This window comes from Cetorhinus maximus, unplaced genomic scaffold (genome assembly GCF_964194155.1).
Source record: "Cetorhinus maximus unplaced genomic scaffold, sCetMax3.hap1.1 HAP1_SCAFFOLD_115, whole genome shotgun sequence".
Lineage (NCBI taxonomy): Eukaryota > Metazoa > Chordata > Chondrichthyes > Lamniformes > Cetorhinidae > Cetorhinus > Cetorhinus maximus.
The window spans coordinates 370,104-394,687 of record NW_027596123.1 but is presented as its reverse complement, the minus strand read 5'-3'; the positions used below and the strand labels follow the sequence as shown (position 1 = coordinate 394,687).

Below are 24,584 nucleotides of genomic sequence, written 5' to 3'. Positions count from 1 at the left end.
GGGTTTGGGTGGATCGTCGGGCTGCGTTGCGTTTGGAGGCAATACGGGCTGGGTCGGGTTGGGGGGATTTGTTCGGGCTGGGTCTGGTTTTGGGGGATAGTTGGGCTGTGTCGTGTTTGGGGAGGGAAGTCAGGCTGGTTCAGTTTGAGGGGGGTAGTCGGGCTGAGTCGGGCTGGGGGTGTAGTTGGGCTGGGTCGGATTTGCTGAATAGTCGGGCGGTGTCGCTTTGGGGGTGTTAGTCGGGCTTGGCCTGGTTTGGGGTTTAACCGAGCTGGGTCGGGGTTGGGGGGCTAGTCGGGCTGGGTCGCGTTTGTAGGCGTAGTCGGGCTGAGTCGCGCTTGGTAGGGTAGTCGGGCTGGGTGGGGTTTGGGGCCCGAAAGTCAGTCTGGGTCGAGTTTTGGGGGGTAGTCGGGCTGTGTTGATTTTCGGGTGGGGTTTGTTGGGTTGGGTTGAGTTGTGGAGGGTAGTCGGGCTGGGTCAGGTTTAGGGGGTGTAGTCGGGCTGGGTCGGGATGGGGGGTTAGTCGGGATGGGTCGGGTTGAGGGGTGTAGTCGGGCTGGGTCGGGTTTGGGAGTGTAGTCGGGCTGGCTCTGGTTTAGGGGTGTAGTCGTGTTGGGTCAGGTTTGTGGGTATAGTCGGGCTGGGTCGGGCTGGGTGTTTAGTCAGGCTGGGTCGGTTAGGGGGGGTTAGTCGGGCTGGGCCTGGTTTGGAGGGGGTAGTCAGTATGGGTGTGGATTGGGCAGGGTATTCGGGCTGGGTCAGGCTTGGGGGGTTGTTCGGGCTGTGTCAGGTTTGGGGGCGAGTCGGGGTGGGTTGGGTTTGGAAGGAGTATTCGGGCTGGTTCGGGTTTGGGGGTTTAGTCGGGCTTGCGGGTGGTAGTCGGGCTGTGTTGTGCTTGGGGTTGTAGTCGGGCTGGGTCAGGTTTGGGGTGTTGTTAGGGATGGGTCAGGTTTGGGGGGGGCAGCCGGGCTGGGTCGGGTTTGTGGGTGTATTCGGGCTGGGTCAGGTTTGGGGTGTTGTTCGGGATGGGTCAGGTTTGGTGGGGCAGCCGGGCTGGGTCGGGTTTGGGGGATAGTCGGGCTGGGTCGGATTTGGGTGGGGTAGTTGGGCTGGGTCGTGTTTGGTGGGGTAATCAGGCAGGGTTGGGTTTGTCGGGGGTATTCAGGCTGGGTCGGGTTTGAGTGTATTTGGGCTGGGTTGGGTTTGGGGAGGGTAGTAGTGCTGGGTCAGTTTTGGGTGGATAGTCAGGCTGGGTTGGGTTTGGGGGGTAGTCAGGCCGGGTCGGGTTTGGGGGGTAGTCGGGCTGGGTCGGGTTTGGGGGGGTAGTCGGGCTGGGTCGGGTTGGGGGGGCAGTCGGACTTTGTCAGGTTTGGTGGAATGTCGGGCTGGGTTGGGTTTGGGGATTTGTTCCGTCTGGGTCAAGTTTGGGGGGCAGTCGGGGTGGGTCGTGTTTGGATGGGGTAGTTGTGCTGGGTAGGGTTTGGGGTCAAGTCGGGCTGGGTCGGGCTTTGGGTAGTATTCAGGCTGGGGTGGGTTTGGGGCGTAGTCGGGCTGGGTCGAGTTGTGGGGGAGAAGTCGGTCTGGGTCGGGTTGTGGGGGGGTAGTGGGGCTGGGTCGGTTTGTTGGGGGGTAGTCGGGCTGCGTCGGGTTGTGGGGGTGTAGTCGGGCTGGGACAGGTTGTGGGGGGGTATTTGGGCTGGGTCGGGTTGTGGGGGTGTAGTCGGGCTGGGTCGGGTTGTGGGGGGGTAGTCGGGCTGGGTCGGGTTGTGGGGGGGTAGTCGGGCTGGGTCGGGTTGTGGGGCGGTAGTCGGGCTGGGTCGGGTTTTGGGGGGTAGTCGGGCTGGGTCGGGTTTTGGGGGGTAGTCGTGCTGAGTCGGGTTGTGGGGGGGTAGTCGGGCTGGGTCGGGTTGTGGGGGGGTAGTCGGGCTGGGTCGGGTTGTGGGGCGGTAGTCGGGCTGGGTCGGGTTGTGGGGCGGTAGTCGGGCTGGGTCGGGTTTTGGGGGGTAGTCGTGCTGGGTCGAGGTTTGGGGGCAATTTGGGCTGGGTCAGTTTTGCGGGTAGTTGGGATAGGTCGGGTTTGGGGTGTGGCCGGGCCCAGTCGGGTTTGGAGGGGTGGTCGGGCTCGGTCGGGTTTGGTGGGGTAGTTTGGTTGGGTCGGGTTTGGGTGGATGGTCGGGCTGGGTCGTGTTTGGGGGCAATTCGGGCTGGGTCGTGTTTGGGGGCTATTCGGACTGGGTCGGGTTTGTGGGTTTGTTCCATTTGGGTCAGGTTTGGGGGGCAGTCGGGGTGGGTCGGGTTTGGGGGGTAGTCAGGATGGGTCGGTTTTGGGTGGGGTAGTCGGGCTGGGTCGGGTTGGAGGGTTGTTGGTCTCGGTCGGGTTGCGGGGGCAGTTGGGCTGGGTCGGGTTTGTGGGTTGGTTCCATCAGGGTCAGGTTTGGGGGGCAGTCGGGCTGGGTCGGGTTGTAGGGTGTGTAGTCGGGCTGGATCGGGTTGTGGGGGAGCAGTCGGGCTGGGTCGGGTTGTAGGGTGTGTAGTCGGGCTGGATCGGGTTGTGGGGGGGCAGTCAGGCTGGGTCGGGTTGTGGGGGGTGTAGTCGGGCTGGATCGGGTTGTGGGGGGGTAGTCGGGCTGGATCAGGTTGTGGGGGATAGTCGGGCTGGGTCGGGTTGTGGGGGTGTAGACGGGCTGGGTCAGGTTGTGGGGGATAGTCGGGCTGGGTCGGGTTGTGGGGGGGTTAGTCGGGCTGGGTCGGGTTGTGGGGGTGTAGTCAGGCTGGGTCGGGTTGTGGGGGGGTAGTCGGGCTGGGTCGGGTTGTGGGGGATAGTCGGGCTGGGTCGGGTTGTGGGGGGGCGGGTAATCGGGTTGGGTCGGGTTGTGGGGGGGTAGTCGGGTTGCGTCGGTTTGTGGGGGGGGTAGTCGGGCTGGGTCAGGTTGTGGGGGGGTAGTCGGGTTGGGTCGGTTTGTGGGGATGTAGTCGGGCTGGGTCGGGTAGTGGCGGGGGTAGTCGGGCTGTGTCGGATTGTGGGGGGGTAGTCGGGCTGGGTCGGGTTGTGGGGGATAGTCGGGCTGGGTCGGGTTGTGGGGGTGCGGGTAATCGGGTTGGGTCGGGTTGTGGGGGATAGTCGGGTTGGGTCGGTTTGTGGGGATGTAGTCGGGCTGGGTCGGGTTGTGGGGGATAGTCGGGCTGGGTCGGGTTGTGGGGGGGCGGGTAATCGGGTTGGGTCGGGTTGTGGGGGTGTAGTCGGGCTGGGTCGGGTTGTGGGGTGTAAGTCGGGCTGGGTCGGGTTGTGGGGGGGCAGTCGGGCTGGGACGGGTTGTGGGGGGTGTAGTCGGGCTGGATCGGGTTGTGGGGGGGCAGTCGGTTGGGTCGGGTTGTGGGGGATAGTCGGGCTGGGTCGGTTTATGGGGGGTGTAGTCGGGTTGGGTCGGGTTGTGGAGGGGCAGTCGGGCTGGGTCGGGTTGTGGGGGTGTAGTCGGGCTGGGTCGGGTTGTGGGGTGTAAGTTGGGCTGGGCCGGGTTGTGGGGGATAGGCGGGCTGGGTCGGATTGTGGGGGGGTAGTCGGGTTGTGTCGGGTTTTGGGGTGTTAGTCGGGCTGGGCTGGGTTGTGGGGGATAGTCGGGCTGGGTCAGGTTGTGGGCGGGTAGTCGGGCTGTGTCGGGTTTTGGAGTGTTAGTCAGGCTGGGTCGGGTAGTGGGGGTGTTAGTCGGTTTGGGCCGGGTTGTGGGGGGTAGTCGGGTTGGGTCGGGTTGTGGGGAATAGTCGGGTTGGGTCGGGTTGTGGGGGGGCGGGTAATCGGGTTGGGTCGGGTTGTGGGGGTGTAGTCGGGTTGGGTCGGTTTGTGGGGGGGGTAGTCGAGCTGGGTCGGGTTGTGGGGGGGTAGTCGGGTTGGGTCGGTTTGTGGGGGTGTAGCCTGGCTGTGTCGGGTTGTGGGAGGGTAGTCGGGCTGGGTTGGGTTGTGGGTGGGTAGTCGGGCTGGGTCGGGTTGTGGGGGGTGTAGTCAGCCTGGGTCGGGTTGTGGGGGTGTAGTCGGGCTGGGTCGGGTTGTGGGGGTGTAGTCAGGCTGGGTCGGGTTGTGGGGGGGTAGTCGGGCTGTGTCGGGTTGTGGGGGTGTAGTCGGGCTTTGTCGGGTTGTGGGGGTGTAGTCGGGCTTTGTCAGGTTGTGGGGTGTAAGTCGGGCTGGGCCGGGTTGTGGGGGGGTGTAGTCAGGCTGGGTCGGGTTGTGGGGGTGTTGTCGGGCTTGGTCGGGTTGTGGGGGTGTAGTCGGGCTGGGTTGGGTTGTGGGGTGTAAGTCGGGCTGGGTCGGGTTGTGGGGGGGTAGTCGGGCTGGATCGGGTTGTGGGGTATAGTCGGGATGGGTCGGGTTGTAGGGGGGTAGTCGGGCTGGGTCGGGTTGTGGGGGGGTAGTCGGGCTGTGTCGGGTTGTGGGGGTGTAGTTGGGCTTTGTCGGGTTGTGGGGGTGTAGTCGGGCTTTGTCGGGTTGTGGGGTGTAAGTCGGGCTGGGTCGGGTTGTGGGGGTGTAGTCGGGCTTTGTCGGGTTGTGGCGGTGTAGTCGGGCTGGGTCGGGTTGTGGGGTGTAAGTCGGGCTGGGTCGGGTTGTGGGGAGGTAGTCGGGCTGGATCGGGTTGTGGGGTATAGTCGGGATGGGTCGGGTTGTGGGGGGGTAGTCGGGCTGGGTCGGGTTGTGGGGTATAGTCGAGATGGGTCGGGTTGTGGGGGGGTAGTCGGGCTGGGTCGGGTTGTGGGGGGGTAGTCGGGCTGGGTCGGGTTGTGGGTTATAGTCGGGATGGGTCGGGTTGTCGGGGGGTAGTCGGGCTGGGTCGGGTTGTGGGGGATAGTCGGGCTGGGTCGGGTTGTGGGGGGGTAGTCGGGCTGGGTCGGGTTGTGGGGTATAGTCGGGATGGGTCAGGTTGTGGGGGGGTAGTCGGGCTGGGTTGGGTTGTGGGGGATAGTCGGGCTGGGTCGGGTTGTGGGGGGGCGGGTAATCGGGTTGGGTCGGGTTGTGGGGGGGTAGTCGGGTTGCGTCGGTTTGTGGTGGGGGTAGTCGGGCTGGGTCGGGTTGTGGGGGCGTAGTCGGGTTGGGTCGGTTGGTGGGGGTGTAGTCGGGCTGGGTCGGGTTGTGGGGGGGTAGTCGGGTTGCGTCGGTTTGTGGTGGGGGTAGTCGGGCTGGGTCGGGTAGTGGCGGGGGTAGTCGGGCTGTGTCGGATTGTGGGGGTGTAGTCGGGCTGGGTCGGGTTGTGGGGGATAGTCGGGCTGGGTCGGGTTGTGGGGGGGCGGGTAATCGGGTTGGGTCGGGTTGTGGGGGTGTAGTCAGGCTGGGTCGGGTTGTGGGGTGTAAGTCGGGCTGGGTCGGGTTGTTGGGGGGCAGTCGGGCTGGGACGGGTTGTGGGGGGTGTAGTCGGGCTGGATCGGGTTGTGGGGGGGCAGTCGGTTGGGTCGGGTTGTGGGGGATAGTCGGGCTGGGTCGGGTTGTGGGGGGGTAGTCGGGCTGGGTCGGGTTGTGGGGGGGTAGTCGGGTTGTGTCGGGTTTTGGGGTGTTAGTCGGGCTGGGCTGGGTTGTGGGGGATAGTCGGGCTGGGTCGGGTTGTGGGCGGGTAGTCGGGCTGTGTCGGGTTTTGGAGTGTTAGTCAGGCTGGGTCGGGTAGTGGGGGTGTTAGTCGGTTTGGGTCGGGTTGTGGGGGGTTAGTCGGGTTGGGTCGGGTTGTGGGGAATAGTCGGGTTGGGTCGGGTTGTGGGGGGGCGGGTAATCGGGTTGGGTCGGGTTGTGGGGGGGTAGTCGGATTGGGTCGGTTTGTGGGGGTGTAGCCTGGCTGTGTCGGGTTGTGGGAGGGTAGTCGGGCTGGGTCGGGTTGTGGGTGGGTAGTCGGGCTGGGTCGGTTTGTGGGGGGGTTGTCGGGTTGGGTCGGTTTGTGGGGGGGTAGTCGGGCTGAGTCGGGTTGTGGGGGCGTAGTCGGGATGGGTCGGGTTGTGGGGGGGTAGTCGGGCTGTGTCGGGTTGTGGGGGGGTAGTCGGGCTGGGTCGGGTTGTGGGGGGGGTAGTCGGGCTGGGTCGGGTTGTGGGGGTGTAGTCGGGATGGGTCGGGTTGTGGGGGTGTAGTCGGGATGGGTTGGGTTGTGGGGGGGTAGTCGGGCTGGGTCGGGTTGTAGGGGGGTAGTCGGGCTGGGTCGGGTTGTGGGGTATAGGCGGGATGGGTCGTGTTGTGGGAGGGTAGTCGGGTTGGGTCGGGTTGTTGGGGGGGTAGTCGCGCTGTGTCGGGTTTTGGGGGGCTAGTCGGGCTGGATCGGGATGTGGGGGGGTAGTCGGGCTGGGTCGGGTTGTGGGGGCGTGTAGTCAGGTTGGGTCGGGTTGTGGGTGTGTTGTTGGGCTGGGTCGTGTTGTTGTGGGGTAGTCGGGCTGTGTCGGGTTTTGGGGATAGTCGGGTTGGGTCGGGTTGTTGGGGGGGGTAGTCGGGTTGGGTCGGGTTGTTGGGGGGGTAGTCGGGTTGGGTCGGGTTGTGGGGGGGGTAGTCGGGTTGGGTCGGGCTGTGGGGGGTAGTCGGGTTGGGTCGGGTTGTGGGGGCTAGTCGGGTTGGGTCGGGTTGTGGGGGGGGTAGTCGGGTTGGGTCGGTTTGTGGGGGGGTAGTCGGGTTGGGTCGGGTTGTGGGGGGTAGTCGGGTTGGGTCGAGTTGTGGGGGGGGTAGTCGGGTTGGGTCGGGTTGTGGGGGGGTAGTCGGGTTGGCTCGAGTTGTGGGGGGCGGTATTTGGGCTGGGTCGTGTTTGGGGTGTATTTGGGTCAGGCCGGTTTCGGCCGTTCTCGGGCTGAGCCGGGCTATGGGGGTAGTTGGGTGTTTGTGGGGGGAACAGTTGGGGGTCGAATGAAGTTGGAGGGCATTAGGGAGGACGGTGTGGTGGCGGGTGTCTGTTGTACAGTTACCCAGGTGTCAGTTTAAGTTCGATCCTTTCCAACATTCCCTGGCTAATTACCATGGAATTGTCTGAAGATTCCCGCCCTAACTCAGAGTTGGAAATATTTGTGACGGGTCCTGGAGAGCAGTGGAATTGCCCATTGGAAATTCAAACTTCCTGGGTAATTCCCACAGAATCCCTGCATCCGGACTTCCACCGGGCCCCAACCGCATCTTCAGTCATACGCCCAGCCTCCGCCATCCAGTGACTGGATGATTTGACCCGCAATAATTTAATCATTTGGAATGTGCTCTTGGGGATCTCCTTGGCTTCGGTGCTCCTTGCAAAATCTGCCACTGAAAGCAGTCTCAGGTCACCTTGTTGCTCCCAGCTGAGCTTACTGATGTCCGGCTGTGTGCAGCCTGTCTGTTGGGATGCTCTGTGAGACTGGGCAGTATTGGGTTTTGTTTTAACAACAGCCAGCCTACATGCACTTTCGTAACTCAGACCTGAACGCTAGTCCTTGGGGCAGTGTATGGAAAATGCCCAGAACAGTAGAAACAGAGGACGCAGCCTAAGCTCCAAGTGCAGAGAATTCAAAAGCAGTGAGTACAATCAGAGGAAATTTAACCCTCTAAAAGGTGGGTTTGTGTCAGCTGTTAAGTAGCAATTCTAACATTTCAAACACAAACACATCCCATCTTGAGCCTGCACACTTCCCAGTTGAAGGGAGATGGGGTGTGTAGTGGGTAACTAACCCGCTCCCAGGGCCGAGCTGCTCGTTTAAATATGTTAATGAGCCTACGAGGCTCAGAATTTCACTGTGTTCTGACTTCAGTTCTGGTCGAGTGGGTTTTGGGAACCCGGGGAGCTGAAGGGCTATAAGGACTGCTGTGTGGAAATAGTAACTGCGTTTCTATCGCTGCTTGTGGGCCAGAAGGAGCAGGCGTGACTCCTCCAGCTCCTAACCCTCCAAAATTCCCTGCTTCAGCTCCATGATCAGCCCTACCCCCCCACCCCAGCCCTGCAGTCTGAGTCCCTGCTACAATCTGACCCACAGCCTATCCTCTGCCTACTCTATCCGGTGGGACACCAGCATCCTTTTACTCCGCATCCCCCACCCCACACCACCCCCCAACCTCCAGTCTCTCCAGGCACCCCCCCAACAATGTTTTTAGAATGTATTTAGAAAAGACGCTTTGAGAAACAGTATGGGAGTAATCTGAGAGATAACATTTAGTGGGTGCAGAATGTTTGGGAGGAACAGGTGACGTTGGAGCTGTTATTTCCAAAACTCTCCATCAATAGGTGTTTCCTCACCTCATGTCTAGGTGTTTTCAGACTCATTGAAAGAGATTGGGTGCTATAATTAATCAATAAACTCCATTATCATTGTACCAATGATGGCAGAAGGTGAACTGAGTGGACTTTGGTCTTCTTTCATCTAACAATGCCAATGCCCCGAAGGTGACCCATTTCGTGGACTCAGGAGGACATTGTGAAACAAAAGGAAGTGATCTGAAGTTACTTCAGTTATTGGAATGATTTCATGGAATCTCAGTCACTCACCTCCCTGTGGAAAAAACTGAGAGTAAATCTGCTTAAAAGTCTCCTCATTGACAACACCACTGGGGCATTCCTGTAAAAAAATGAGACAAGTGAAGAGGAAGAGATGTGGTGTAGAAGGATGAAAATCACATTGAGGTACACTGAATGTAAACTCCAGAACACAAACCTACACTGAATGTAAACTCCAGAACACAAACCTACACTGAATGTAAACTCCAGAACACAAACCTACACTGAATGTAAACTCCAGAACACAAACCTACACTGAATGTAAACTCCAGAACACAAACCAACACTGAATGTAAACTCCAGAACACAAACCTACACTGAATGTAAACTCCAGAACACAAACCCACACTGAATGTAAACTCCAGAACACAAACCTACACTGAATGTAAACTCCAGAACACAAACCTACACTGAATGTAAACTCCAGAACACAAACCTACACTGAATGTAAACTCCAGAACACAAACCCACACTGAATGTAAACTCCAGAACACAAACCTACACTGAATGTAAACTCTAGAACACAAACCAACACTGAATGTAAACTCCAGAACACAAACCAACACTGAATGTAAACTCCAGAACACAAACCCACACTGAATGTAAACTCCAGAACACAAACCTACACTGAATGTAAACTCCAGAACACAAACCAACACTGAATGTAAACTCCAGAACACAAACCAACACTGAATGTAAACTCCAGAACACAAACCCACACTGAATGTAAACTCCAGAACACAAACCAACACTGAATGTAAACTCCAGAACACAAACCAACACTGAATGTAAACTCCAGAACACAAACCAACACTGAATGTAAACTCCAGAACACAAACCAACACTGAATGTAAACTCCAGAACACAAACCAACACTGAATGTAAACTCCAGAACACAAACCCACACTGAATGTAAACTCCAGAACACAAACCCACACTGAATGTAAACTCCAGAACACAAACCCACACTGAATGTAAACTCCAGAACACAAACCAACACTGAATGTAAACTCCAGAACACAAACCAACACTGAATGTAAACTCCAGAACACAAACCCACACTGAATGTAAACTCCAGAACACAAATCCACACTGAATGTAAACTCCAGAACACAAACCCACACTGAATGTAAACTCCAGAACACAAACCCACACTGAGGGCAGGATTTCCGCCCCCCCCCACCGTCGGGGGCGAAGTTGAATGGCGGACGCACACTTCCGATTGGTGCCCCTGATCGGGGGCGTGGCGCCATTTTACATGGGCGGGCCAATTAAGGCCCGCCAAGCGTGACGTCCGCATGAAAGCACTGTGCACTCCCTGTGAGGATGGGGGGAAATCCCTAAACCCGAGAGTGCGCTCTTTCGTGTGCACGCACACGAAAGAGCGCACTCATTTCCCTGAGGCTAAGTGCTGCCTATGGGAGGTCAGCTCCACTGTCAAAATTATTAAAAATAGAAAAAAAAATCCCTGACATGTCCCCTCATGAGACACTGTCACATGACTTGGGACATGTCCATAGTTTTAAAAAAAATTTAAATTAAATTTTTAAAAACCTACATGAAATCTCATCCCGCCCGTGGATGAGGTTTCATGCTTTTTCTGAAGCCCGCCAGGGCTACTGGCCTGCCCACCAACTTTAAGGTTGGACGGGCAGGTCCATTAATTACTTCAATGACTCTGTCAATGGCCTCAATTGGTCATTGACAGGTCGGCGGGCGCACAGCTGATTTTGCTGAGCCCCCCTGTACGTGAAAATTTAAACAGGGCGCGGTGACGTCGGGAGTTCTGCCCAATGTCCCCGTGCATCATTTTACATGTCGGTGAGCAGGCCCCGCCCCCGCTCGCCGACGGGAAAATCCTGCCCCGAATGTAAACTCGAGAACACAAACCAGTGCTGAATGTATTGATTCAGATAGCACACATCAGAAGACTCTGAGGGGGCTTTGTAGGGTAAATACTGAGAGGATGTTTCCCCTTGGTGGGAATCTAGAACTCGGGGACAGGGTTTAAAAATAAGGGTTCTACCATTTCAGATGACATCGAGGAAGAATTTCTTCTCTCAGACATTCGATGGTCTGTGGAATTCTCTTCCACGGAGAGCAGTGAAGGCTGAGTTAGAGAGGGTTTTGATGAACAAGGGAGTAAAGGGTTATGGGAATAGGCAGGAAAGTGGAGTTAAGGATGTAATCAGATCAGGCACGATCTTATTGAATGGCAGAGCACACCCGAGAGGCCAAATGGCCTACTCCTGCTCCTATTTCTTATGGTCTTATGAATGCGGATCTCGAACTTTGAATTTTGTGCCTGGGTTGTTAGTTGGACAGGGCTGAAAGGAATGAAGATTGTCTCATTAGAGTAGATTTAGGTCAGGGTGGTTATCTGTCAGGGAAAATCATTTACAGAACCTGACCAAAGGGTTACACTGCATATACTATAGGGCATGGGCTGCTTGCAATTTAATGAGCTGTAATATCCATTGGCCGATTGTTCGATCTAGTAGAATGGCTGGGTTAATTGGTGCATTTCTGAACTGCTTTAAGAAAAATAATTCTTCAGGAAAGGAGAAAGTTCCATATTGAAAATACAGTCCTTGTAGCAACTTCAATCCAATACTGCAGGTGCCGGTAACTTAATCCCAGTCACAATCAGATTGCCAATCCCACTGCTGCCATAATACACGACATTCACCATGTAAACTTGACTCCATGTTACAGCTGCCCCTGTGCCACTTCACATTGTGGATGCTCTTCATTTGCTAATTTAACAAAATCGCAAATCAATATCAGAAGCATGGAATCTTAGAGCAGAGAGGAGGCCATTCAGACCATCATGCCTGTCACAGTTAAAAGAGCTATCCAATTGGTCTAACTCCCCAACTCTATAGACGTGTAAATATTGTCAAGTATTTATCCAACTCTCTTTAGAAAGTAATTGGCCTGGATTATGTTCTCAGGTATTGATCTGAATGTGTTTTTACACCCAGTCTTGTCCACAGATGTACTATGGGATTTTGGATTGGAACCTACTGTAATGGGAGAGCCAAAACAATGCAGTTCCCTCTCCAGAGAATGCGAGACCATGGGCAGCTGTGATTGGCCAGGCCCAGGAGCGGCCGGGGAACAGACTGCCTACAGCGATCAGCGAGTTCATGTTGGCTGGCCAATTAACAGGCAGCTAGCCTGAAAGGTGCACTGAAAGGCTCAGTGCTGCTGGGATGGGGGTGGGAGGAGGGTGAGCACTGAAGTCAGCGCGGGCACGGGGAGCGCAGAATGAAAGCTCCCTGAAAGCAGAGAGCTGCCTCAGGGAGCTGAAGAATTTAAATTCAATAAAAACAGATTTAAAATCTGGAAAAAATGCCCACGCATCAGAATGAGTCACCTAAGCATATGGATGCTGAATTTTGTGTCTGAACATTTTTAGCTTTTTAAAGATTAATCCCGCCCTTGGATGAGGTTTTTGAAATTGTTGGCTGGCCACCTGCCTGTTTCGCTCAAGTGATGAACACGAAATAGCATGGCTGGGATATCCAGGCCAACGTGCAAGGTGGGGCTCTGATGGGTCCATGTCTGCCTCCTGGGGGCGGGAGTGGTATGAGGGAACAGTGAGAATGACTGAGGGCAGAGTGAGGTGCTAGGGTGGGAGGGTGAGGGTGCAATAGTATCAGCAGAAGGGATGGCGAGGGTGGTTGTTGGGGACTTGGAGGCAGACATGGATCCTGGGGGGTGGGAAGGTGGAGGTCGGGGAGGTTAATGTGGATGAGGGTGGGATTTTCAGGAAGGAAAGGAATGTGCACATTCACCTGGACATACCCGAAGGAAAAGGGTTGTGGCTGGTGGATAACGGAGGTGGGTGGAAGGTGATGCCGGGGGTGGGGGAAAACCGTGATGGGGGAAAGGAAATGGGTGACTGGGGGAGGGGAAAGGACAGGGGAGTGAAAGACAAACTGTAGCAGGACCATGCTGGCTAAATCGAAAGCGAAACGAGAGTTGTGGTGGGTGAGATCAGGTGCTGCATGAGAATGTGATCAGTGGGTGGGCGGAGATGCAGGTGAACTCAGATGGTCAACCGAAACTGAACCTCAGCAGGCAGCATTCAAAATGCTCAGGACATTGAGATGAGTGTGATGAGGGAAGGATCCGCGTGCGTGGGAGAGAGCTTGCACAAGGCACCAAAAGGCCCTGCCACACACACACTTCTCCCTCCAGAATCACTCATGGGCCGGCTGCGTGCATCTGAACTGCTAGTGAGGGGTTTGCAGTGGGAGGACTCGCGAAGCCTGTCAATGAAGCTGAAATACACCACTACACATTAATCAGTGAAAGTGAATATATTCCCAGATTGTAAAGTGACAAAACATGTTCACCTGTGCAACCAACTGCGATCAGAATTTCTTAACATTTGAACACCTTAGACTTTTAGTTGCTTCCCTGACATCTGTAGCAGGGGTGGAGACAATGGTTGGCTCTGTTGCCTCTGATGCCTTCGGCTTGGGTCCTCTGGAGAGCTGAGGCTTTGGGGCCCTGGCCTGCTTTGGTTGTCCTCTTCTGGGCCAGCTGCTCCCTGTGCAGTGACAGGGGACGAGATTGAGGGAGTCACAGACAAAGGGGACTTGGCGGGAGTGGACAGCCTCTGAGATTCCTGAGTGGATGACCCAGGGGTTCCAGCTGCCACTCCTCCTGCCTTCGGGTGCCCGAGGGCCCCAGCCTGACTCCTTGAGGGGAAGGAGCACCTGGAGGGACGTCGAGGTGTCCCGTTTCCCTCTCGCATTGCCACTGCAGGAAGTCACCCATGGTTACCGCGATGGAGCGCAAGGCTGCGAGCATCTCCATGTTCTCCTGGACCAGGGGCTCCATGGTGTCTGCCATCCTTCCCATGGAGACCTCCATATGCGCACATGTGGGCACCACTTCATGAAAGAACAGGTGGATGCCCTCTTCTGACTCATGTGCCACTCTGTTAGGGCTTCCAACAGCTCCACGTGATGTTCCCCCACCTTCTGCTCACTCTCCAGGATGAGTTGGAAGGCCGAATCCAGAGGCTTCTCATCTGACTTGGACCACAGAGATGTCTCTTCCCCAGCAGTCCTCCTAGTGTCAGGAGCTCGGCCGAACCTGCCTCCTCCTGCTGCAGTCATGTGTCTATGCAGTGACCACCAGATTGTGAACCTGAGCCTGCTCTAGATCTAGGTCCCACTGAGGTGTGTGTCTCTGCACTGATGGAGGGTGTGGGTAAGCGCTGTGACTGGTCTTCCAGGCTGCTTATTTCCAGCTCTTCAATGGAGAAAGTGTCCTCTTGGCTGGAGGGGAGAACTTGGATGGAGGTGAGGGACTGGCTGGCTGAGGGTGTCAGTCACTTGGCAGAGCTCCCTGTGAACCAAAGTAGAGATAATTAGTGCATGGCAGCAGAGTCAAAAGCAGGAGAGAGAGCACTCACAGTCACTTTGAGAGAGGGATGATGTGGTGCAGGATCCTCACGTGGGTGTTCACCGCCGACCTCACCGTCACCGCAGGCAGGGTCCACGTCCTCACAGTCAGCGCAATGGCACGCCCCTCAAAGTGAGTGAGGGGCCTAATGTGGGCCACCCCACTCTCAGTCTGGGGCCTCTCCCTGCTGATGTGAGCCAGCTTCTCCTGCATGGGAACAGATGGAGAGAGTGTGAGCAGAACACATGGCGCTGCATTGAATGTTTATGTGGTGAGCGGAAACATGGACAGGATGAGGACATGAGCTCGAGAGGATATGAGCCTGATGGAAATGTGAGAGTGTGTGTGAGAGAGTTAGTGCTGATGTCACTTGAGGTGTGAGATCCCTGTGGATATGTGATGGGTTCGTGAGTGTGAGTGTTGAGAGTGATGAGAAGAGTGAGTTACCCTGGCGGAACGGGTGAGATCATTCATCCTCTTGTGGCACTGGGTGGCTGTCCTCCTTTGCTGGGCATTGGCACCACTGGCACCACCTCCCATGCTGGATTGGTGATGTTGCTGCCCCTCCTGCGGACAGAGCGGGGGTAGAGGTCAACGGGCCTCCACGGCATCCAAAAGGCACTAAACCTGGGGGCTGCAGTCTTTTTGCCTTTCGAGGCCATGTCTTCTTTGCACAGTCGTGGGCTGGAAGTATGTGTGTGTGTGTGTGTGTGTTATTAAGTATTAAGTGGAGGTGTGCGCATAGCTGGACTTTAAATATGGTGCCCAGTGTGATGAAGCGGTGAGGTGATGGTGTGGCAGGCGAATGAGAGCCCGCCCACCATGGAACATGTCCGCGTGTTTCCCGGGAATCCATAATCAATGCAGCGGGATTGGGACGATACAGCACGAAAAGCCACTATTGCAGCCAGTGGGTAAAATTGTTGTTTCTCCCAGCCGCTACCACACTTAGTGCAAATCTGGGATGATTCCACCCATAGACAGTTGGTGCAATGGCTGGACATGTGGCAGGTGAACTTAATGCAGGGAAGTGTGAAGTGGTTCATTTTGATAGGAAGAACATGGAGAGGCAATATATAATAAAGGGTCGAAATCTAAAAGGGGTTCAGAAGCAAAGGGACCTGGAGGTATACGCATACAAATCAATAAAGAGCTCTGAAGAGTCTTAAGGACTCGAAACATTAACTCTGTTTCTCTCCACAGATGCTGTCAGACCTGCTGAGTGTTTTCAGCATTTTCTGTTTTTATTTCAGATTTCCAGCATCCACAGTATTTTGCTTTTACATTATTGAGCGTGGCAGGACAGGTTGAGAAAGTGGTTTCAAAGGCATCGGGGATTTATAAAGGGAGACATAGGGCACAAGAACAGGAGGCTCTGTTAAACCTGCATAAAGCACTGGCTCAGCCTCAGCTGGAGTTCTGGGTCCAGTTCAGGGCAGGGTGTGAACACATTGGAGAGAGTGCAGAAGTGGTTTACAAGAATGCTTCCGGGAATGAAGAGCTTCAGCTACGTAGAAAGATTGGAGAAGTTGGGGCTGTTTTCCTTGGAGAGGAGAAGGTTGATAGGGGATTTGATAGAGGTGTTCAAAATCATGAGGGATCTGGACAGGGTAGTTGGGGAGAAACTGTTCCCATTAGTGGAAGGATCAAGAACAAGAAGATTTTGATTTAAGGTGAATGACAAAAGAAGCAAAGGCAACATGGAGAAAAAGCTTTTTACACAGCGTACATTCTGGATCTGGAGTGCACTGCCTGAGTGTGTGCTGGAGGCAGGGTCAATCGAGTGTTTAGGATGTGGAGTGCACTGCCTGAGTGTGTGCTGGAGGCAAATTTAATCGTGGCTTTCAAAAGGGAATTGGATAAACAGGCAAACAGAAAAAAACTGCAGCACCATGTGGCAAGGGCAGAAGGGTGTCATGAGCTGAACTGCTCTTACAGAGAGCTGGGACCGATGGACTTAATGGCTCCTTCAGTGCTGTAGCTATTCTAAGGCTCTATGTTCATTTACAGTTATCAGCTACTTAAACTTCCAACAATAATTAGGATCTGAAGGCATGAGACTCCAATCATGTAAAAGTTAATTTTCAGTGTCAGAGAGGTTATTTGAAAGTGATTAAGCCTTATCACACAATTTTAAAAATGTATTTAGACAGGAGTGAACAAATCCTAACTTTCTCTGACAAATAGACCATGTATCTATCATATCAGTACAGCAACTTGAAATCTGTTTCAATGTTGAGAGTCTTGATGAGATACCGCTAAGAGGCAACTTCTGGAGGGTAACTCGGAGGAGGAGAGGGGCAACTCAGAGGAGGAGCTTCTGGAGGAATGTGGTAACTCAGAGGAGGAGCTTCTGGAGGAGTGAGGTAAATCGGAGGAGAAGCTTCTGGAGGAGTGGATTAACTCGGAGGACGAGCTTCTGCAGGAAGCTTCTGGAGGAGTGAGGTAACTCGGAGGAGGAGCCTCCAGAGGAGTGAGGTAACTCGGAGGAGGAGCTTCTGGAGTAGTCGATTAACTCAGAGGAGGAGCTTCTGGAAGAGTGAGGTAACTTGGAGGAGGAATGGGATAACTCAGAGGAGGAGCGTCTGGAGGAGTGGTTTAACTTGGAGGAGGAGCGTCTGGAGGAGTGGTTTAACTCGGGGGAGGAGCTTCTGGAGGAGCGGGTTAACTTGGAGGAGGAGATTCTGGAGGAGTGGGTTAACTCGGAGGAGGAGCTTCTGGAAGAGTGTGATAACTAGAGAAGGAGCTTCTGGAGGAGTGAGGTAACTCGGAGGAGGAATGGGATAACTCAGAGGAGGAGCTTCTGGAGGAGTGGGTTAACTCAGAGGAGGAGCTTCTGGAGGAGTGGGGTAACTCGGAGGAGGAGCTTTTGGAGGAGCAGGGTAACTCGGAGGAGAGTGGCGACTCGGAAGAGGAGCTTCTGGAGGAGTGGGGTAATTCAGAGGAGGAGCTTCTGGAGGAGTGAGGTAACTTGGAGGAGGAGCCTCTGGAAGAGCGAGGTAACTCAGAGGAGGAGCTTCTGGAGGAGTGGGGTAACTCGGAGGAGGAGCTTCTGGAGGAGTGAGGTAACTCGGAGGAGGAGCTTCTGGAGCAGTGGGGTAATTCAGAGGAGGAGCTTCTGGAGGAGTGAGGTAACTTGGAGGAGGAGCCTCTGGAAGAGTGAGGTAACTCGGAGGAGGAGCTTCTGGAGTAGTCGATTAACTTGGAGGAGGAGCTTCTGAAAGAGTGAGGTAACTCGGAGGAGGAATGGGATAACTCAGAGGAGGAGCTTCTGGAGGAGTGGTTTAACTCGGAGGAGGAGCTTCTGGAGGAGTGGGTTAACTCAGAGGAGAAGCTTCTGAAGGAGTGGGTTAACTCGGAGGAGGAGCTTCTGGAGGAGTGGGTTAACTCAGAGGAGGAGCTTCTGGTGGAGTGGGTTAACTCGGAGGAGGAGCTTCTGGAGGAGTGGGGTAACTCGGAGGAGGAGCTTTGGAGGAGCAGGATAACTCAGAGGAGGAGCTTCTGGAGGAGTGGGGTAACTCGGAGGAGGAGCTTTTGGAGGAGCAGGGTAACTTGGAGGAGAGGGGCGACTCGGAGGAGGAGCTTCTGGAGGAGTGGGGTAATTCAGAGGAGGGGCTTCTGGAAGAGTGAGGTAACTTGGAGGAGGAGCCTCTGGAAGAGTGAGGTAACTCGGAGGAGGAGCTTCTGGAGGAGTGGGGTAACTCGGAGGAGGAGCCTCTGGAAGAGTGAGGTAACTCGGAGGAGGAGCTTCTGGAGGAGTGGGGTAATTCAGAGGAGGAGCTTCTGGAGGAGTGAGGTAACTTGGAGGAGGAGCCTCTGGAAGAGTGAAGTAACTCGGAGGAGGAGCTTCTGGAGGAGTGAGGTAACTCGGAGGAGGAGCTTCTGGAGGAGTGAGGTAACTCGGAGGAGGAATGGGATAACTCAGAGGAGGAGCTTCTGGAGGAGTGGGTTAACTCGGAAGAGGAGCTTCTGGAGGAGTGGGTTAACTCAGAGGAGCTTTTGGAGGAGCAGGGTAACTCGGAGGAGAGGGGCGACTCGGAAGAGGAGCTTCTGGAGGAGTGGGTTAACTCAGAGGAGGAGCTTCTGGAGGAGTGGGGTAACTCGGAGGAGGAGCTTTTGGAGGAGCAGGGTAACTCGGAGGAGAGGGGCGACTCGGAGGAGGAGCTTCTGGAGGAGTGGGGTAATTCAGAGGAGGAGCTTCTGGAGGAGTGAGGTAACTCGGAGGAGGAGCTTCTGGAGGAGTGAGGTAACTCGGAGGAGGAGTTTGTAGAGGAGTGGGGTAACTCGGAGGAGGAGCTTCTGGAGGAGTGGGGTAACTCGGAGGAGGAGCTTCTGGAGGAGTGGGGTAACTCGGAGGAGGAGCTTCTGGAGGAGTTAGGTAACTCGGAGGAGGAGCTTCTGGAGGAGTGAGGTAACTCGGAGGAGGAGCCTCTGGAAGAGTGAGGTAACTCGGAGGAGGAGTTTGTAGAGGAGTGGGGTAACTCGGAGGAGGAGCTTCTGGAGGAGTGGGGTAACTCGGAGGAGGAGCTTCTGGAGGAGTTAGGTAACTCGGAGGAGGAGCTTCTGGAGGAGTGAGGTAACTCGGGCAACAACTTTCTGATTTCACCTTTTTGCTTTGCTCCTGTGGTCTTGAGAAATTGCTGTCTAATTTACACCTTAATAATGGTCATCGCTGTTATCCCCACCAGTACTTTTAACTACAAAATGCAGGGGTCATGGGGAGTTTGTTAGGAGCAGAGACTGGCATTCCTGTCACCCAAACCTAATTCTCATTTTGCATGTTGCTTCTCTGGTTCCAGGATAAAGGTGTGGCTACAAGATACTCTGTCAGGCCAAGGGGAGCAGCTAGTAGTCAGCAACCATGTTGGAATCATTGACATGAGTAGAAAAAGTATTGAGGTCCTTCAGGCAGTTTGAAGTAATAAGGTTAAAGAGCAGGACCTGAAAGGTAGTAATCTCAGATTTACTTCCAGTGCCATGTGCAAGGGAGCAGAGGAACAGGAATATAGCACAGCTAAGTGCCAGCCTGGAGAACTGCTGCAGGAGGAAGGGTTTCAGATTCTTGGGGCACTGGGACTAGTTCCGGGTGAAAGGTCACTTGTACAAAATAGACGAGTTGTGCCTGAACAGAGAAAGGGCCAATATACTCACTGAGAGATGAACTAGTACAGCTGGAAAGGGCTTAAACTAACTTGGTAAGGAGAGAGGAACCAGAAAATAGCAGAAATGAGATCAGAGAGCAGAGATATATAAATAACAGTAACATTAGAAATCTCCCAAAATTACAGGGACCAGGTTGGGGAAAATAACAAAAGTGATGAAGGAGGTATTAAATTATTCATTCTTTCATTGGATGTGAGCCCCTCATTACCCATCCCAACTGCCCTTGAGAAGGTGGTGATGAGCTGCCTTCTTGAACCGCTGCAGTCCATGTGGTGTAGGTACACCCACAGTGCTGTTAGGGAGGGAGTTCCAGGATTTTGATCCAGCAACAGTGAAGGAATGGTGATATATTTCCAAGTCAGGATGGTGAGTGGCTTGGAGGGGAACTTGCAGGTGGTGGTGTTCCCATGCGCCTGCTGCCCTTGTCCTTCCAGGTGGTAGCGGTTGTGGGTTTGGAAGGTGCTGCTAAGGAGCCTTGGTGAATTCCTGCAGTGCATCTTGTAGATGGTACACACTGCTGCTACTGTGTGTCGGTGGTGGAGGGAGTGAATGTTTGTGGATGAGGTGCCAATCAAGCAGACTGCGATGTTCTGGATGGTGTTGAGCTTCATGAGTGTTGTGGGAGCTGCACTCATCCAGGCAAGTGGGGAGTATTCCGTTACACTCCTGACTTCTGCCTTGTAGATGGTGGTGGACAGGCTTTGGGGAGTCAGGAGGCGAGTTATTCGCTGCAGGATTCCTAACCTCTGACCTGCTCTTGTAGCCACAGTATTTATATGGCTAGTCCAGTTCAGTTTCTGGTCAGTGGTAACCCCCAGGATGTTGATAGTGGGGGGTTCAGTGATGGTAATGCCATTGAACATCAAGGGTTGATGGTTGGATTCTCTCTTGTTGGAGATGGTCATTGCCTGGCATTTGTGTGGTACGAATGTTACTTGTCACTTGTCAGCCCAAGCCTGGATATTGTCCAGGTCTTGCTGCATTTGGACATGAACTGCTTTAGTATCTGAGGAGTTGTGAATGGTGCTGAACATTGTGCAATCATCAGCGAACATCCCCACTTCTGACTTTATGATGGCAGGAATGTCATTGATGAAGCAGCTGAAGATGGTTGGGCTGAGGATACTATCCTGAGGAACTCCTGTGGTGATGTCCTGGAGCTGAGATGATTTACCTCCAATAACCACAACCATCTTCCTTTGTGCTCGGTATGAATCCAATCAGCGGAGAGATTTCCCCCTGATTCCCATTGACTCCAGTTTTGCTAGGGCTCCTTGATGCCACACTCAGTCTAATGCTGCCTTGATGTCAAGGGCAGTCACTCTCACCTCACCTCGGGAGTTCATCTCTCTTGTCCATGTTTGAACCAAGGCTGTCATGAGGTCAGGAGCTGAGTGGCCCTGGTGGAACCCAAACTGAGCGTCAGTGAGCAGGTTATTGCTAAGCAAGTGCCGCTTGATAGCACTGTTGATGACCCCTTCCAACACTTGACTGATGATCGAGAGTAGACTGATAGGGCAGTAATTGGCCAGGTTGGATTTGTCCTGTCTTTTGTGGACAGGACATACCTGAGCAATTTTCCACATTACTGGGTAGGTGCCAATGTACTCGAACAGTTAAGCTAGGGATGCAGCTGTTTCTGTCTTCAAGCCTTCAGTTCTATTGCCAGAATGTTGTCCGGGCCGATAGCCTTTGTAGCATCTGGTGTCTCCAGCCGTTGCTTGATATTAAGTTGTTACAGTCCCTGTGTAAACTGATAACTTTTTAAGAAGGGAAAAATTTCACATGATGCTAACAAGCTGGACAAGCTTTGAATTTTCAAATCTTTTACTGTAACAAGCCAACTAAAATCAGCATTATTCAAACATTAATAAAAGGCCAAGGAAATGTCAAATAGAAAGGTAAAATTCATCTTAACTAGTTGATACAACAGCCTGAAATAGTTACAAGCACTCGCATTATTTCCTGCACAAATGTCGGACCACATGTCATCTCACAGCCTTTCTAATTCAGCCTCTGCTATGTAGGATTTTTCACTTCCCACTCAATCATTTGGCCCTAGCGCCACATTCACCAGCATCCATATTGCCTTCGTAGTCCCTGGACATGGTTACCACGGACAAGGTACATGTCTACAAAACCTCTTTTACTTGGGCCACGACAATCCGTATTAGACACAGAATCCCCAGAGACTTCCTTCCCCCACCTTTTAAAGAATGGGCTCTGGCAACACTGAAACATCAACAATGGGTCTTCTCCATTCCATAGCCCCTTGCCTTTCCTGCTTTGCACTCTCTTCCCTTACCGACAGTATAACACACATAGTAACACAGTCTCTGTTCCAATTCTCGAGGCCTGCTTCAACACCAAAATCTGTTCGAAGATTGCCAAACAGAAAACCGTTCCATTTGGAGAGAACCTTTCTTGTTTTCTTTTTACTCAAATTCTCAGTGTTCTGAACTGTCAAACAGAAAACATTAGCTGACTCAATAATTAGCTTCTTATTTACCCTTTTCTTCTTAGTTGTCCACCTCCCAGGCAACCCAAGCTGACATTAACATTTCTTGGAATGAATGATGTCATAATCCGGATATCAATTAACCCTGTTTCAGAATATACCTCAGCCCACTTTGATCTTAAAGGGATATCACGGACAAACAAAATACATTGTCAGAGACAAGGTTTATGTATTTTACAGTTGTCCATGATAAAAGTGTTTTAATGTGTGATGTTAGCGTGTTTTCGTACCCTCAGAGTGATTTTTCTAAATTTAAATTATTTCCAGCAGCAAGCTTTTATGAATTCAAAAATAAAGAGGATTACTTATGATCACACACTTGCCCTGGAGGTTTAAGGTCAATGTCTCAGACACAAAAAGATTACATCCAGATGAAGAAAAACAATATGATTATAATCTGGAATCATTTCAGTCTCTTTTGTAGTAGATTCTTAGATGAATTCATGCTTTAGCTGGAGTGGTGATCTTTTAAAAGCAGATGATTCTCAATAAGCTGTGAGGCTTCTTGCAGTTGAATTTCCAGGAGGTCAGCTGTCAGATGAACTTGAAGTTGGAACAGGTTGTGGGGAGAGTCCTCCTCCCACTTTCAAGGTACAGCTGTATGTTACTTTGGCTGCGTAGCTGTCTTGCAGCAGGTTTGATAGATTAGATGGTCTTTCTGATGGTATCTGTCTCAGATGCCTCCTCCTCCAGTGAGTTGTTTAATTGTCCAACACCATTCAAAACTCAATATAGCAGGATGGTCTCAGCTTCTGCAGGTAGCAAACATAGCAGCCTTACCCATGCGACCTGTTAGAAGTCCAAACTTCTTTTCAAAATAAGATGGTGTGTTAGACTGGTACAGATCCTAGGCGGTGGCTTTTCACACCCTGAAAGTTTCAGATAGGCCTTTGTGTTTGGGATGAGGAGCCATCACAATACAATGAAAGGTCAATGAGGTCCTTTTCATGTTTCCCTAACATCTATTGAGTTTCCATGTCTCTATTGTTCATGGTCTTTTCTGTTTACAGTCCATCCTCAAGAAAAGGATGAGCACAAGTGCCTGTGATTATCCCTATGTAATGAGATATTTGCTTGAGTTTCAGGACTGTGTAAGCAACATAACTGTTTATTTTTTGTTGGACTGTGGTAAAATTACAATGGCTGCAGTTCAAAGAGATGTCCACTGGAACAGGGGCTGAGAGATATATACAATGTTGCAGTCCTGGAACAAAGTGTGTCATGAAAGACAGGATAGTGCTGGAAAGAAGTCCTGGACCAAGGGAGCTGCCTGACAACAGCATTTTAATTGACTCCTGATAAGGTGGCCTGGTTTTGTGTGAGGGCAGCAGAATAGCTCCTAACCTGAAAGGAACAAGACCTAAAACCTCTTTCTCCTGTATGTGGAAGATTCCATTAATTTCACAAATTAAGCTCCTGGCCTGCAAAGAGAAAACATCTAAAATCTTTTTTTCCCTCATACCTCTATAACCCATTCTCTATCTGAAAACCCCTGTCAAGAGGCAAAGGGGAAAATTACTATTAGAGACATTTAAAGGCATGTGCTCAACCAGTGAACTAAAGACAGAAAGTGCTGGAAGGCCACCTCGCGTCATCAGCAAAGAACTGAGAGGAATTTAGAAGACATCGATCAAAATCAACCCATCGAATCCTGTTCCCCGGAATTGGTGCCACTGAACTGTTTTATCCCACCCTTAAAATCCATGTTTTTGTGTGTCTTTTGTGTGTGTGTGTCTTGTGTGTGTATATATATATATACTTTTTTTTAAAAGGGGTAGGGTTTAGGTTATAGAGTTAGAAATTAGTAGTTCATGTTTCTTTCTTTTGCCACTGGTTAAAGACAGTTTGTTTAATAAACAGTTATTTTCTCATTAAGTTTACAAACCTGGTGCTTGTATTCTGTTAACCTAAATTAAACAGTTAGGTAGAACTGGGGCAATCTGGTGGTTTGGTCAAACTTTTCACATTTGTCGTGGCTCAGGGAACAGTGGGGCTGATTTTACAGTGAACTATTCCTAGTGAGTCTTGACAGCTGTCTGAAGCTGCATACTGCCAAGGAGCATAATATGCCCAAGCCATCTTAAACAGCTTTTAATGTTCATGTTAAAAAAATATAGCTTTGAAGTTTGTAATATCTTCATGCCTGTACTGGGTATGACAACGTGCACATGGGTCAGCACAATGTGCAGTGAATCGAATTGGCTGAAGACTGGCATCTGTGATGCTGGGGACCTCCGTAGGAGGCTGAGGTGGATCATCCACTCTGCACTTCTGGCTGAAGATCATTGTGAATGGTTCAGCCTTATCTTTTGCACTGATGTGCTGGGCTCCTCCATCATTGAGGATGGGGATATTTGTGGAGCCTCCTCCTCCAGTGAGTTGTTTAATTATCCACCACCTTTCACGACTGGATGTGGCAGGACTGCAGAGCTTAGATCTGATCTGTTGGTTGTGAGATCGCTTAGCCCTGTCTATCACTTGCTGCTAATGCTGTTTGGCACACAAGCAGTCCTGTGTTGTAGCTTCACCAGGTTGACACTTCATTTTTAGGTATGCCTGGTGCAGCTCCTGGCATGCCCTCCTGCACTCTTCATTGAACCAGGGTTGATCCCCTGGCTTGATGGTAATGGTAGAGCGGGGGATATGTCGAGCCATGAGGTTACAGATTGTATTCAAGTACAATTCTGCTGCTGCTGTTGGCCCACAGCGCCTCATAGATACCCAGTTTTAAGTTGAGAAATCTATCCCATTTAGCACGGTGGTAGTGCCACACAACACGATGGAGGGAATCCTCAATGTGAAGACAAGACTTCGTCTCCACAACGACAGTATCGGTAGGAGTGACCACCGCAAAGTCATGGACAGATGCATCTGCGGCAGGCAGGGTGGTGAGGATGAGGTCAAGTATGTTTTTCCCTCTTGTTGGTTCCTTCACCACCTGCTGCAGACCCAGTCTAGCAGCTATGTCATTTAGGACTCAGCCAGCTCGGTCAGCAGTGATGTTACCGAGCCACTCTTGG

At 52.8% G+C, this 24,584-nt stretch overlaps 1 protein-coding gene across 4 annotated transcripts in view; it reads right to left on the bottom strand.

Annotated features, from left to right (window-relative positions):
- Positions 1–24,584, bottom strand: part of LOC144672853 (A-type potassium channel modulatory protein KCNIP1) — a 222,607-nt gene that overhangs the window by 172,678 nt on the left and 25,345 nt on the right. For 3 of the 4 annotated variants that reach the window (XM_078534834.1, XM_078534836.1, XM_078534837.1), the window contains exon 3: positions 8,451–8,520. In XM_078534834.1, the coding sequence (XP_078390960.1) occupies positions 8,451–8,520 (70 nt within the window). Of the gene's footprint in view, positions 1–8,450; positions 8,521–22,908; positions 22,925–24,584 lie in introns of all 4 variants that reach the window. The other variant, XM_078534838.1, reaches the window with a different exon arrangement.